Source organism: Pogona vitticeps, chromosome 1 (assembly GCF_051106095.1).
Source record: "Pogona vitticeps strain Pit_001003342236 chromosome 1, PviZW2.1, whole genome shotgun sequence".
NCBI classification, from domain to species: Eukaryota; Metazoa; Chordata; class Lepidosauria; order Squamata; family Agamidae; genus Pogona; species Pogona vitticeps.
Window position 1 is genome coordinate 316844424 of NC_135783.1, and position 14208 is coordinate 316858631.

A 14208-nucleotide genomic window follows, 5' to 3' on the forward strand; every position below is an offset into this window, starting at 1 on the left:
ATTACATATCTTTTTATAATGCTTCTTTGTACATCTGGGGGGGTGTTCTGGAGTAAAATAGAATTGTTCAAAATTGGGTAGATCTCCAGAAACTGGGTCAACTGCCTCCCTCACCCACCATTCATTGTTCTGGAATGCTTCTAGAACTTCTGGAGAAGTATTTTGGGATGTGCAGGTGGCTACAGGGTAGAGGAAGTGATGGAAAACCCCTTTCCTTAATTCCCAGAAGTAAAGACCATGGGATCCATGCCAATAAAGTTAATAATACAAAATCCTACCACCTCCGGTCCAACAGTGACATGTTTGTGTGCAGCCTACAAAGTTTGTGTACAAAGACATCCTAACAAAGTTCTTTCCTAGAAGCTCTATATAATGGACTACCTAAGGCATAATTTATCAAATCTTCAAGTGCTTTGTTTGACCACAGATGCTTTGTAAACCAGCCTTTTCATGTATCTTTATTATGGATAAACAGTTTGTATAATCAGGAAGTGGAGAGGTAAAATGGAGAGCTAAATACTAGAGTACACAAATAAAATTCTAGTAACTGGTTTGAGTATCCTTTTAGAAGGCAGAGTTACATGCCATAATATCCAGAAATATCTGTCTGAACATCTATCAAATAAATTTTCTTGCTTTATTTAATATTCCTAGACTCCAGCTCATCAGGGAGCAACCAAAATTTAACACAGTTCTTTGATATTTCCGTATTTAGATCAACAAGTTTTATTTGACATACATTTGGCATCATTTATTTGGTATTTATAGAAGTGGATAATAGACCACCAAAGCTTATACCAAATAAACCTTGTTAGTCTTTAAGGTGTCACATGATTCTTTATTGGTATTCAAAGACAAAGACTGGGTAATGTGAAGCATCCTATGAATAATAAACAGCAATGTTATTCACACCAAAATTAAACAAAATTACAGTGGACCCTCGACTTACAGACGGCTCGACTTACAGACTTTTCGAGTTACAGACTTCTCTGGCTGCAAAATTTAGATTCGACTTACAGCCGGAGAATCGACATGCAGACCAGAAAAAACCCAAAATGGAACAAAAATAGAATAAAAACCACTGGTTATGGGATTAATCGATTTTCAATGCATTGTAGGGCAATGGAGATTCGACCTACAGACTTTTCGACTTGCAGCCACCATTCCAATACGGATTAATTCCTTAAGTAGAGGGTCTACTGTAAACAAAACGGGAAATCAAAAGGTATCCACGCTTGATTCTTCTAGTGGTGGAAACAACATCACATTAAGTAGAGTAAGAAGGGCCCACATCTTGAAATGTGATTTAGAATCAAAGAATAATGAAGTTGGAAGGGGCATATAATAAGGGATATCCAACCCCTTGCTCAATGCAGGAGTCCAAATCAAAATATATCCAACAAATGGTTGTCTGTTTCTTGAATGCCTCCAGAGTGGGAGCGCTCACCGCTTTCCAAGGTATTTGATAAGTATTCCCTGTACCTCTCTCATCTAAGTCATTAATAAAAATGTAGAAGAGCACTAGGCCTTGGACTAAAGCTCATGGTATCCCATTTGTTGCCTTTTCCCTGTTTGGGAAGGAGCCATTGGTGCACACTCTCTGAGTACAATTTTGTAACCAACTGTGTATCCACCTGACAGTTGTTCTATCCAGCCCAAACCTAGTTAACTGCTAATCAGGGGCATTTTGTCAAAAGCTTTACCGAGGTCAAGATATAATACGTCTACAGTATTCCCACCGTCTACCAGGGATGTTATCAGATCAAAAAGTGGGGTGATCCTGGCAGGATTTATTCTTGACAAATCCATGTTGGCTTCTAGTATTAAAGGATTATTTTCAAATCAGAGTGACTGATTTATAATCTGCTGCAGAATTTTCCTGGGGATTGATGTCAGGCTGACTGGTCTGTACTTCCCAGTTTCCTCCTTTTTGCCTTTTTTGAAGGTAGGGACAATGTTAGTCTTCCTCCAATCACATGGCATTTCATCCATTCTCCATGATTTCAAGAAAATGCAGTGGCTCCGAGAGGTCTTCAATACTCTTGGATGCAGTTCATCCAGTCTTATAAATTTGTATTCATTCAAAGCAATAATTCCTCGACAATTTGTTTATCAGTCTCAAGCTGCAATCCCTGTGCCCTCCACTTGTACTTCACATTTGCCCAGAGGTCATAGACTACCTTTCGGAAAAAGACCATACTAAAGTATGAATTGAACACTTCTGTCTTTTCTTTGTTATTTCCTATATTTTCCCCATGTCCACTAAATAACTGAGACATTATTTCTTTTCTACGTTTTTTGCTAAACATGTAAATGAAGAATGCTTTTTTGGTTGGTTTTAGTATCTTTTGCTAGTCCCCGCTTTTTTGCCTTCCCTGTGACATCCCTGCAGTTCTTTGCTGTCCTTTGTGGCCTGGCCTTCATTCCACTTCTTATACCTATCCTTTTCTATTTTCAGGTCATCTCTGAGATTTTTTTGTTAAGTAACATTGGTCCTTTTTTTGCTGTCTTTCACTGTTTCTCTTGTTGAAATTGTTTGTATTGTGTGTTTAGAATTTAGAATTTCCCTTTTTTGAAACTCTCATCCATCTTGGACTCCTTTTCCTGTTAGTATCTCTTGCCATGGGACCTTATCTATCATTCTTCTGAGTTTAGTAAAATTGGCCGGCATATACATGTGGCTATCTCTGCTTTTGTTTCCTTTGAAATCAAGAACTCAAGTAGAATATGGTAACTCTCCCTTGGAGATCGCCTTACTGCCACTTCTACCTCCAAGTCATCATTATTGATTAGAATCAAGACAAAGATAGCTTTCTTCATCTACTTTTTGTAGAAGAAAACTACCAGCAACAATGGCAGGGTTCTTGGAAGGGTCATATTTGGCAAAATGTGCTTCTCAACAGATGTCAGGGATAAATGAAATATCCCATTATTACTACATTGTCTCTCTTTGAAAATCTTGCAATTTATTCTTCAAAGGCTTTGTTAGTAGTAGACTCAGAGTACATATACCTTTTTTTTCCCTTTTTGCCCCAGTTATAGTAATCCAGATGGTCTTGATGGCACAACCAGCTCACCCTCCTGTATTTCTGTGCAGGAATATGTATTTTTGAAATATACTATGACTCCACTTCCCTGTTGCTGCAGAGCTTGGAAGTAACACATTACAAGCAACACAATTACCTGTAAGATGTTCATTATGGGAGCAATAACTCCATAAAAATGTGCAAAATGAATATAATAGCTAGTAATATCATTACATTTTCTGCCTGTAAGGAGCAGATGATGAAGATGATTTAATTTATTTATTTTATTATTTAATTTGTATACTGCCCATTTGGCTGCAAAGGCTACTCTGAACAGTTCACAAGTAGTAGTAGTAGTAGTAGTAGTAGTAGTAGTAGTAGTAGTAGTAGTAGTAGTAGTATTTACTTGCTACTTTTTAATTAATACTTTTTCAGAGCAAAATATATTTACAAAGAGACAGGAAAAGAACAGTTAACAGTAATAAAGAAGTTCAGTTAAGTAATCACAGCAACTCCCTTTAAAACTCCCTTTAAAAAAATTCCCCAAGCTTTGCCTTTATTCTGCTTAGTACAGGCTTTGGGGCTTTTCTTTCTCTTTAAAAAATTTTTTTTGGTGAGCTCTGCCAAATCCAAAGAAATTCTCTCTGTGTCAGAAGCACACGTCTTGTGTATACCTATAGTGTCTTTATGCACAACACCTTTTGCAATGTTACCACCATCCTCATTTATCTTGGCTTTATAACATGAGGAATATCCAACAATCCATGAAGCTTAGTGAACCGTTGTATTATTTATTCAAAGCATATTGAGGAATTTTCTCCTCATCCCATACATCTGCAAGATGAATTAGAGTTTTTCCCTGCTAAAAAATATGATAACTTTTAAGGATTTATCTCATGTTCTTTGGAAAAGGAAGAGCCATTAAATCTCACACACACACACACACACACACACACACACACACACACACAGAGAGAGAGAGAGAGAGAGAGAGAGAGAGAGAGAGAGAGGACAATAAAAGGGAAGAAGAGAGAAAAAGGGAACAGGAGGATCTTTAAAAACAAAATACAGTGTAATAATAGTAGTAATGTAACAAACAAGTGCAGTTTAACTAGGCAAATCCCATTTCATGCAGACTTTCATTCCCAGAGGCTGATTAGGTACAATCTAATAGAAAGACTTTTGCTTTACATGACAAACCAAAAAATTACTTTATCCACTTGTCACAAAACTTCCACTAAAAAAGCCAAACTCCAGAAATACTTCCAACTCCAATCTCATTTAACTAAGAAATCTACAATCCAGATGGTCAGAATTTGTTGCTACTGTACTCTTCCTATTTTCTCTTCTTTTTGGTAACAGCATAAAAAAATTATATATCCTAAGAGCAGGGTGGCCAGCTTCCACAATCCTAAAAGATGCATTCTGCCCCCAAATCTCAAGGCACAATTGTCCATAATTTAGAGCAAGAAACAAATAAACACAAACCCTGGAACACACCAATAAGGGTAGCAACTTGAGATACACATCTGAATTTTACAGCTCCCACTTCACACAGAACCCCGCCCCCCGAAACCTGTACTTCCACGGTCCAAAAAGTATCATGTGTTAGGTATCACACAAAGGCTCCACCCCAATATAGCAGGAGCATATGCTGAGTATCTCCCAGCATATTTTCTCTCTTTATTCCCACCTCCATGACTCTTTGCTTGTCCCACTCATTATCTTGATGAATTTGAGAAAAGAAGGAGGAATCTGTCATGTGGATTGAAAAGCCCACTTTCAGCCAGTGGGAGATCAAGCCTTAGGATAAGGGTGTCCCTGCCCCACCTCAAGCTCAGCCTGTTCCTAGTTGTCCCACTTTTGCCTGCTTCCTTGTCTCAGGCAGAAAGCCCTCTGAGTGAATGTTTATTTGAAGACATGCCCGTCTGCCTGCTTCTCTGTAAGTTTCTGTGAGTAGGACAACCCCCCTTTCTGTGTGTATGAAGACCCAGTATCGCCCCACTTCTGCCCATTCCAGATGCTCATACCTTCTGCCTCACCAATTAGCGGGTCACAGCCACCACTGCTTCCAGGGAGTCTTTTTACTTCCCCTACAAAATCAAAAAGATATACAGAAAGACGACCCCTCCCCACCTCCAGTTTCTAGTATATAGTATCACTTACCAATGCTGGTGACAGCAAAACATTTCCTAGTAGTTTCTTGTATTGCTCAAAGGTGAAAAACTGGAACATAAATATGGTGGAATTTTAAAACTTAAGAAGAGATTTTATTTTAGAAGGCTGGTTACCTTTAAAGACCAAGAAAGAATGATTTGATCTACTTGTGCGTTGCTGAGTGATTAGTGCAGCACACATGGCTTTGGTTAAATCTGAATTTAGCTAATTTTTCTTTCAGATCATTTTGAAACTTATTAGAAAGATGAAAACTATACAAATATGTATAAATACACAGATGGTTATGAGTGGGCATACACATACATAGATACTGTACAAATGCTCAATTTAATTTATAGTAGCTCCACATCGTGACATTTTCCTCCTTCCTATACACTAGAATGAAAAGAATCACACTTCCCAAATCTTTATGCAAATCAAATGGCTATCTGTCACAAATGTAGTTCCTTCTTCAAAGGAAATAATTCTCCTTAAAATAATGTAAAAAGCTGTCCTACATATTTTGTTTAGTAAATACCAGCATTCTGAAGTCTTATGTTTTTGGCCTACCTCTCACAGAACAAATCACTGGCCTTACTGGCTGGAGAAATCTGGAAGCTGAAGTTTTTTAAAAATAACTTTTCCAAACTCTGGACAAGGTAGCTTTCTTTTTGTTTCTTCTTACTATTGTTTGTACTTAAAATGCATTCTTTCAGCCTTCTAAAGCTTTAGAATTAGAATACACTTCCAACTCTCTGATGGGTCAGAAGGCGACATGTCAAGTACAAACATATACCAGTTCTCAAAATAACTGCTACCATTCAATTCATGCCTGTGGCTTCCCTGCAACTTATTTTGAGTAACCATAGCAACATTTTAAGACGCTGCTCCAGTCTTGTCTGTTGCAATATAAATCTGGCACTATCTTGCCCTGCCCACTTCTGATATGGCACACTCTAGGCTGGGCACCAAGCTGATGACTTTGACAATGGTGATGCCACATAACATTTATTTAAATCTAGCAGCTCCATTCTTTTCATGTGTATGAAACACTAAGGCTTGCTCTTGACTTCTTGTTTACCAAATGCAAGTATTAATCACACCCAGCTATGATTCCTCCCCTATTGACTCTTATAGGCAAAGCAGAAACAAATATAGCAATATTTTTTAAAAAATCAAGGAACACAAGCCTTGAACTCCACAGCCACATGGCTTCAGACCTAGTCTAGCCATCTCCACAGGACTCTGTGTGTGCCAGCTCCAATTTTTTTTTAAGGTCACACAAAGGAGCAAGAATGCGTGATATTTGTCACTGTGAGTAGAAGGCAATACACAGTGTCTGTATCAGTCAGGCAAAATCTTTAAGAGTAGAGATCAACAGGTCTGGTCATCTGTCATCTAAGTAGTACATTGTGGACCAGTTACTTCAACCTCAGGTCCTACTGAACACTATGGCCCTAAATAAGATGCCCAAAGCTCTATCCTGGCACCTAAAATAAACTCTACTCTATTTTTTTCTTGGACTCATCCTATGATCTATGCTGGAAGCACTTCATGCTGGAGTACCAGAATAATGTGACTCCCTGCTTGGTCCACAGGCTGTTTGTACACTGTCCTATCAAATCATGTTACCTTCAAAGTAAGCCAGCTTTCTTCAGAAGCTTGAAGGCCTCTTTGGGACATTTTAGAGAGTATGTGCAATGGGAATTTCAGTTATTCCTACAATACATATTAAATTGGAAGTTGTGTACCCCACAAGAAGCCTCAAGATATTAATTGACCCATTGATTGGGATCAGTTGACATATCTGTAGAGCAGAAGACTTTAACTAATGTCTTCCTCTTACATTTGATATCCTTCTTCCAACATTATACAAAGCTGGAGCTCTATAATTTCATCATAAAGAAGAGTCGGATGCAGGAGTGCTATGATGGTTCATGCATGTTTAATATCAATTTAGTAAATGCTGTCCATTCACTTTGAGCAGCAGGCTGTTTCCACCTAACTCAGTAGCCACAATCCTGGTTGTCCACGCAGAAAGTAACATTAAGCCTGTGTAAAGGTGTTGGGTGTTAGGCCAAGCAACAAGGATTGCCCATTCACTTGTGCAATAAGTTGTGTGGTTTGTGAAAATCATCCATCACATCTTGGAGTTAATTCACTAAACAAAATATAGATCTTCCTGTGCCAAAATCTTATGATCAATTAATTTAGAAAACAACCCTAAATATCAATGTAGCTTGTATCTACTTAAAGGTAATATCCACTGAGTTCAGCAGGGATTGTTCCCATATAAAGTGGAACACCACCACTCTATAAATCACCAAAGATAAACAATCAAAGGGGTTATGCAAAAAACAAGTGGATGAAAGGTTTTGTTGAACTAATAAAAACATATATGGAAGAATAAGCATCAAAACACATTTTACACTGCATATCAAACTAACACACATGTGTCCTTTTTTTCTTTTTTGCCTTTTATCATGGAATTTTAGGTATTAGTTAATGTTTTCCATGCCCTCCATCCACATTACCTAGCAATCTTTGTTCTTAAAAATTTGCCTTCAAAATACCAATTGCTTCCTAAAGCCATAAACAGAAGAACTAGCTAGAATGTAGTAACTCTGTTTCTTATTATGTGGACAGTTTTGAAGCCAAACAAAAGCAAACTGAATAGTAGTAACCTCCAAACAAAGAGTTGAAATGGGCAAACCAACTTAGTTCGTCAAAAGCTTAGTGATGTTTGTTCCCACGGCTCACTTTAATTAAGAGCTCAGAACATTGTTATCACAAAAAGAGTGAAGCTGTTGTTGTTATAGTTGCTGATGGTCAGGTTATTTGATATTTTTAAGTAAAAAGAAAAAAAGAAAAGCTTTTTTTTAACTCAAATCCAAGGAAAAACTAATTACAAAATATAATATATGTCTTTATGTATCTAATAGTCAATACTGTCCATCTGGCAAAGATACACGTAAATCTAAGTTCCACAGAGAGGGGAAAAAGACAAAGTACTTACCATATGTCTCACTAACATTAAGGTTAAAAAAAAAAGTCTGGGAACACATGCAAAATATGTATTTGCCCAAGAAGATCATCTGTTAACCATTGTACTGGCACTGTTCATGTCTTTTCTTCAAGTCCAGACTAAATCAGGGCTATAAAGTTTGGCTTTTCATCCTTCGAAATTACCAGCTTTCTTTCAGAAAAGGAGAGGGGGAAGCAAGACAGAAAAAGGCACAAACAGACAGACAAAGGATGTGAACTCTTCAAAGCAAAATTGTCTTTGACACATGGCGTCCAAGTGACATATTACCTTAATTATAATGGCTTTATTTTTACATGCAAATGGATTTACCAAAGGAATACAGAATTATATTTTCCTTCTCAACAGGAACTCTGCCTTGTTTGTTTATCTGAGTGATCTTTTATCAGCACAGCAGTTTTATAATTCAAGGCAGCCTTTCTCTGAATGTTTCGGAGATGTGAATGGCAGGTACAGATGCATCTGTGTAAGATTACCACAATAGAACTCGAATTATAGTAATGAATTTGAAAGGGATTCCATCCGCCATCCCCCCTACCCCAGCTAAATTGAGAAATTAAGGCTGCAGTCCTACAACCACTAACCAGGGAATAGGTCCCAGTCAACTCACTAGGACTTACTTCTAAATAAACATCTACAATATGTCCGTACAAGTGAGCAGAAAGCATTAGTCCCAGCACTTTAGTAACTTGCTATAAATAAATTAGTATATAAGCTGGAACTATGTGGTGGATTTGCAGCTGTATTTAACCCTATTTGTTCTCTCACCACTTATGTGGTCAAGTATTTTGTTATTAAATTGTTGTGTTCTGTTATAAGTATAATGTCTATTGAGTTATGCATAGACTGGATTCCTTTAAATGGAAGAATAGTCCATAAAATTTTTAAGACATTTCTAAAATTGTTTTCAATAGAATAATAGTGATTATTCTGTTGCTTTAATTGACTGTGAGCTACCCTGAGTTCTCTTTGGGATAACGTATAAAATGAATGAATGAACAACATTTAAATAAATGAATAAATTAAATTTCCTAGTGAAAAATCACAATGAGATGCTTGAAGTTTAGGAGCAGTTATCTCATGCAAGCTCTGGCAGTTCAACCCAAATGTAAGTTTAATAAAATCTAATTTATATATTCTTTCAATGCGACTTATAGAGCATGAAAGTTTAAGTTTAACATCATAATGTGTTTATCAATGGATGTTTGAGCAGTATGTGTGTATAGAGATGCTGAGGCATGTGACCAGAAAATCTGTTTCGTTCTGAAAGCATTCTTCACTTCTGTCCTCTTTTTAATGTACGTTAAGCTACTTTCAATCATTTCTGTTTGAAAAGCAGGTGTACCACTGGGCAACTGTATTACATAAGTCTGCTCCAAGATTCTAAAACACCCTCCTAAGGGAGGTGAGGTAACCCCACTTCTTGCTGTCTTCCCACCAGCAGGCAAAGACTATTACTTTTAGTCAGACTTTCAGATGGCAGAGAAAGGAATTTTAATGCAGGATGCTGCAAAAGCTACTGATTTTGCATGTTGTAAAATCCATTTTGAACTATTTTAAAATTAGTGTCCTTTTAGTATATGTTTAATTGCTTTTTAAAATACTATCACTTGTAGAATTTTTTCCTTGTGTCTGGTTTTAATAATTTAGTAGAAAAGCAGGATGGAATTAAAGTTAATAATAGTAATATTATAATAACGATAATAGAAATAGGAAGAGAAGGTGGATTCAGGTCCCTTTCCCTTGTGGAAAGCTAAATATTTTTTGCACATGATCTCTGATTCCTCTATTCCCACACATGATGTAGACTTACATCAAAAAACCGCACCAGTTATGTATAATAGAAGGTACCAACAGGTTTGGTGGTAAATCAAAGGTTTGGAGATGCTAATGTTATCTTTAGGGGGAAATGCGGGTGAGAAAACTGTCCCATAAGCTATTGGTAACATGAAATGTTAGCTGACAAAACTTCAAGGGGAAAAAAAACAACACCTAGCAATCCAAGTGGGAGTGAGGATGGAGAAAAGTGGCTTGAAAACGAGAGGGGAGACATTGGTTGTTGTGGGTTTTCGGGCTCTTTGGCCGTGTTCTGAAGGTTGTTCTTCCTAACGTTTCGCCAGTCTCTGTGGCCAGCATCTTCAGAGGGGAGACAGATTGACACAGATAAAAGAAGTATAGAATGAGTCTTCTCATTGTCTATATTGTGAGACTATTTCTAAACATCCCTGGGGAGTTACCCAAAGAGGTCTAAATGGCAAAATGAAAGATCTGATGTAGCTGTACTTGCACACAAGCATGGCCATCCCATCTCATTCCAAACAAATCTAAAATGGAGGGAGAGGAGTCAAATGCAAATTAGCCTCCCCAAACCTGTATCCACCTCACCTTCTGAAAGGGGATAGAACAGAGATTTGTAGGGTATAGGATCTTTCACCTTATTTCCTTCTTCAGGCAGCTGATCTTGCAGTGAAGATTGTGCTGCTGCATGCATTTAACAGAAAAAGTCAATTGTATGGACATATGTATTTGGGAGGAAACAGAATGACTTACCTTTACTGCTCTTTTGGGTGTTTCAGCCAAAATTGGAGGGAGGATCCCTTTATAGAATCCAAATAGTCTATTGAAAGGAAGACATGCAAAAAAGGAGTTACTGTTAAGATACCGGTATATATGAACATTAGCCAAATGGTAATTCTGTTTTCTTTTCAGAATGTACCAACTAATATCAAAGTACTGTATTCTTGATTATTCCAAATAGCTCTTATTGTCGACAATGAAGTCATGTTTTCATACATATTATATACATACAAATTCTTCGAAGACTGAGATCCAAACTGTGTTTACGCCATGGAAACAAGAGGCATAACTGTCAGTTTGTAAATACAAATTCAATCCACTTAATCAGCATAGATCAGATTACTTTTTTATTTAAAGAATAATTTTTCAGTGGAAAGGAGAAAGGTAATAAAGAACATTAATTAACTGCCCATCACCTGTAGAAGAAAATTCAATATTAATAAGAGAGAAAGGAACAAAGAGTCCTGTAACACTTGAGATATATACATATAAAGTGAGCTTTATAGAGCATTTCATGTGTTAAGCTTTAAAACATCCATGGAACTATTTGTTTTTGTTTTTTCCTATGAAACAGCCCTGTTTTAGGAGGAGGACTTGCATTCAAGCAACAGGTAATTTCTAAAACCATGGTCCTCTCCAACTTATCGGATGATATGAATGAGTGATCTCCAAAACATCCTCTCCTCAACAGCCCTGCTCAGCTCTTGTAAACTCAAGCCTGTGTCTTTCTTTAGGAAGGTCTTCCATCTCTCTCTTTCATCTCTCTCTTTTCCTGCTACCTTCCATATTTCCCAGCATTGTTATCTTTTTCAGAGAATCCTGCCTTTTTATGATGAGCACAAAATAGGACAACTTCAGTTTCAACATTTTTTGCCACCAGAGATAGTTCAGGCTTGACTTGATCCAGGACCCACTTGTTTGTCTTTCTGGCAGTTCAGGGCATCTACAAAGCACCACACTTCAAATGAATCAAGTTTCTTCCTGTCCTGCTTTCACACTCATACATAGTAATTATGAAATACGAGAATGTGGATGATCTTCGTCTTGGTCTACAGTGACTCATCCTTACCCTTGATGATCTTTTCCAGTTCCTTCATTGCTGCCCTGCCAAGTCTTAGCCTTCTTCTGACTTCTTGGCTGCAGTCTCCCTTTGGATTGATAACTGAACCAAGATATACAACATCTTCCACTATTTCAATTTCTTAACTGTGGACATTAAAGTTGCCTAGTTCTTCTGCAGTCTAATAGATTTCTCTTCTCCTTGATATTCAAATGCTTTGGCACTTTCTTCTTTGGCTTTCAGTAAAAGCCATTTCACATTATTGCCATTTTCTGCCAGTAAGATGGTATCTGCATATCTTTAATTACTGATGTTTCTTCCCTCAGTTTTCACTCTTCCTTCATCTGAATCTAGTCAAACTTTCTGTAAAATGCACCATTGTCTGACATACACATAATTTTTATCTTGTCCACCTAGTGACCAGGCCAGTACAATAAAAGCATCCACAACATAAACCAATATTCTGCATTCAGGATTCTGATCCTACTTCTGCCACCTTTTACTTTTACATCTTGTCTGTCCTTTACAATTTTAAGTGTTGCTTTCATCATTTATCTAGGTTTTTCTTTTCTCTTTACTACTACTTTCTTTTCTCTTTGTCTTTTTGCTTCCTTCCGTAATAATATCTCTCATTTCAATTCACGGTTCTTGTTCATAGTCAATTGATTTTAGCAAGTTCCTTATGTGGACTTTACATTGTATGTTATTCATACTTGCTTTTTGCTCCTCCCCAGTAGACCTTTCTTAATTGGTTGCTTTCCATCCTGGGAGTCTCATCTTCCATCATCATCTCCTGTTTTATTTTGGGCTGTCCCATTAAAGAATTTTCATTATAAGGAAAGTTCAGCAGTGGTTTACCACTGTCTTCTTTTGTCCAGTACTAAAAAAAAGTTAACTCGAGTGTCACTGCCATTGTCCTCCACCAGTGCTACTTTTAGCTACCTCTTCTGCCAAGTAGCTGCCCTCCAGAAATTTCTCCACCCCATCACAATTGGAACTATCCATTATTTTCTACTGATGAGGTCATTACTCTTGAAGAGAGTGGATGCATCTTAGTTTGATGCCTGAGCTGTGAGCATTTGAACTTGAGTGACCCTACTAAAAGTCCAAGCTCATAATGGAGTCTGGCATCCTGAAGGCAGTTCTCTCAGCTTCTCAAACACGCTCAACCCCCACCAACATCATGTTAAGGTGTGCATACATTAAGGAGTTCTAAACCCATACAAGTCACAAAATGATCAAAGTTAATCACATAAAAACAGGGCAACAAAATTCAGCATGAAAGCCTACATTAACTCCAATTAACATAAATAATTCTTCTGATTAGTTTTTTTAAAAAAATACAAAGTTCTAATGGTAAAATTAAATTGTCACGTGGCTATTTCTGGACACTGTATGTGTGCTGTACTGCACATCAGCCAGAGGCAAGTCATATAAGCATTGGATCATATCTGTTTTTTTAAATGATGTTATTTATAAACAGTTCTCTATTGGGACCATATATTTATATTTTTAATGGTATCTCTGTGCTGGGGCGCATGTGTCTTTTGTTTTTCTGTTAGCACCTCTTTAGAAAATTAGATAATTTTTTCCTTAATCTGGTTCTTGCTTACTTTTCTCTCTCTCTTTTAGTCCCTGCTTAGTGAACTTTGGGAGAACTAATCACATTGGCCCTTTGGTGTAAAATAAATAGGGTCATGTACGGTTAGGGGGAGGAGCAATATTCTATTTGGCACAATCTATGTTTCTAAATTACATGTTGCCCTCAAGTGACTCTCTGGCTCCTTCCATTGTCAATCAAACACTTCACTTGCTCCTCTGCAGAACGGCAGGGGAAGTGAATTGTTTTTTTCTGTGATAACCATCACTAATGCACTGAATCACATAGATTAAACTCTTTTTTTAAAAAAATATTTGCCTTATTTGTAGTGCCAATTCAGAATCCACCCACAGCCATGGTTTCGAATGGCATTTCACACTAAGGGAAAGAAAAAAAATTTAATCTAACTGATTTGGTGCAACAATAATAGTTGAGCAGAGTAAAAAAAAAATCCACTTCACCTGTCCCTCTGTAGAGGAGTAGGGAAAGTTTTTAATTTGCCAATAGCTCACTTATTAAGCTACTTCATGATATCAAAAATTGAAACCAGGAGAAGCCTTGGCAGCTTTGACAGCTGCAAGGCTTAATTTTACTTTGGCCCCAGTGATTGTACATGCTTGGCAAAGGCTCAAAAAGGTGCGGATTGGAGCTCGGGGGTCAGACTGGTCCACTCTAGTAATTACTTTGTATGCTGTCCAGAAAAAAGAGCAAACCACTTCAGGCCCACAATAATCAATCAACCCTT

General features: G+C 37.3%; 1 protein-coding gene across 2 annotated transcripts in view; it reads right to left on the reverse strand.

Moving 5' to 3' along the window:
* SLC25A21 (solute carrier family 25 member 21) overlaps window positions 1–14208 on the reverse strand; it is a 359073-nt gene that overhangs the window by 25593 nt on the left and 319272 nt on the right. For both annotated transcript variants that reach the window (XM_020801990.3, XM_078392470.1), the window contains 2 exons: window positions 10777–10843; window positions 5193–5252 (listed from right to left, as the gene is read on the reverse strand). In XM_020801990.3, coding sequence (XP_020657649.1) covers window positions 5193–5252; window positions 10777–10843 — 127 coding nt within the window. The remainder of the gene's footprint in view (window positions 1–5192; window positions 5253–10776; window positions 10844–14208) is intronic.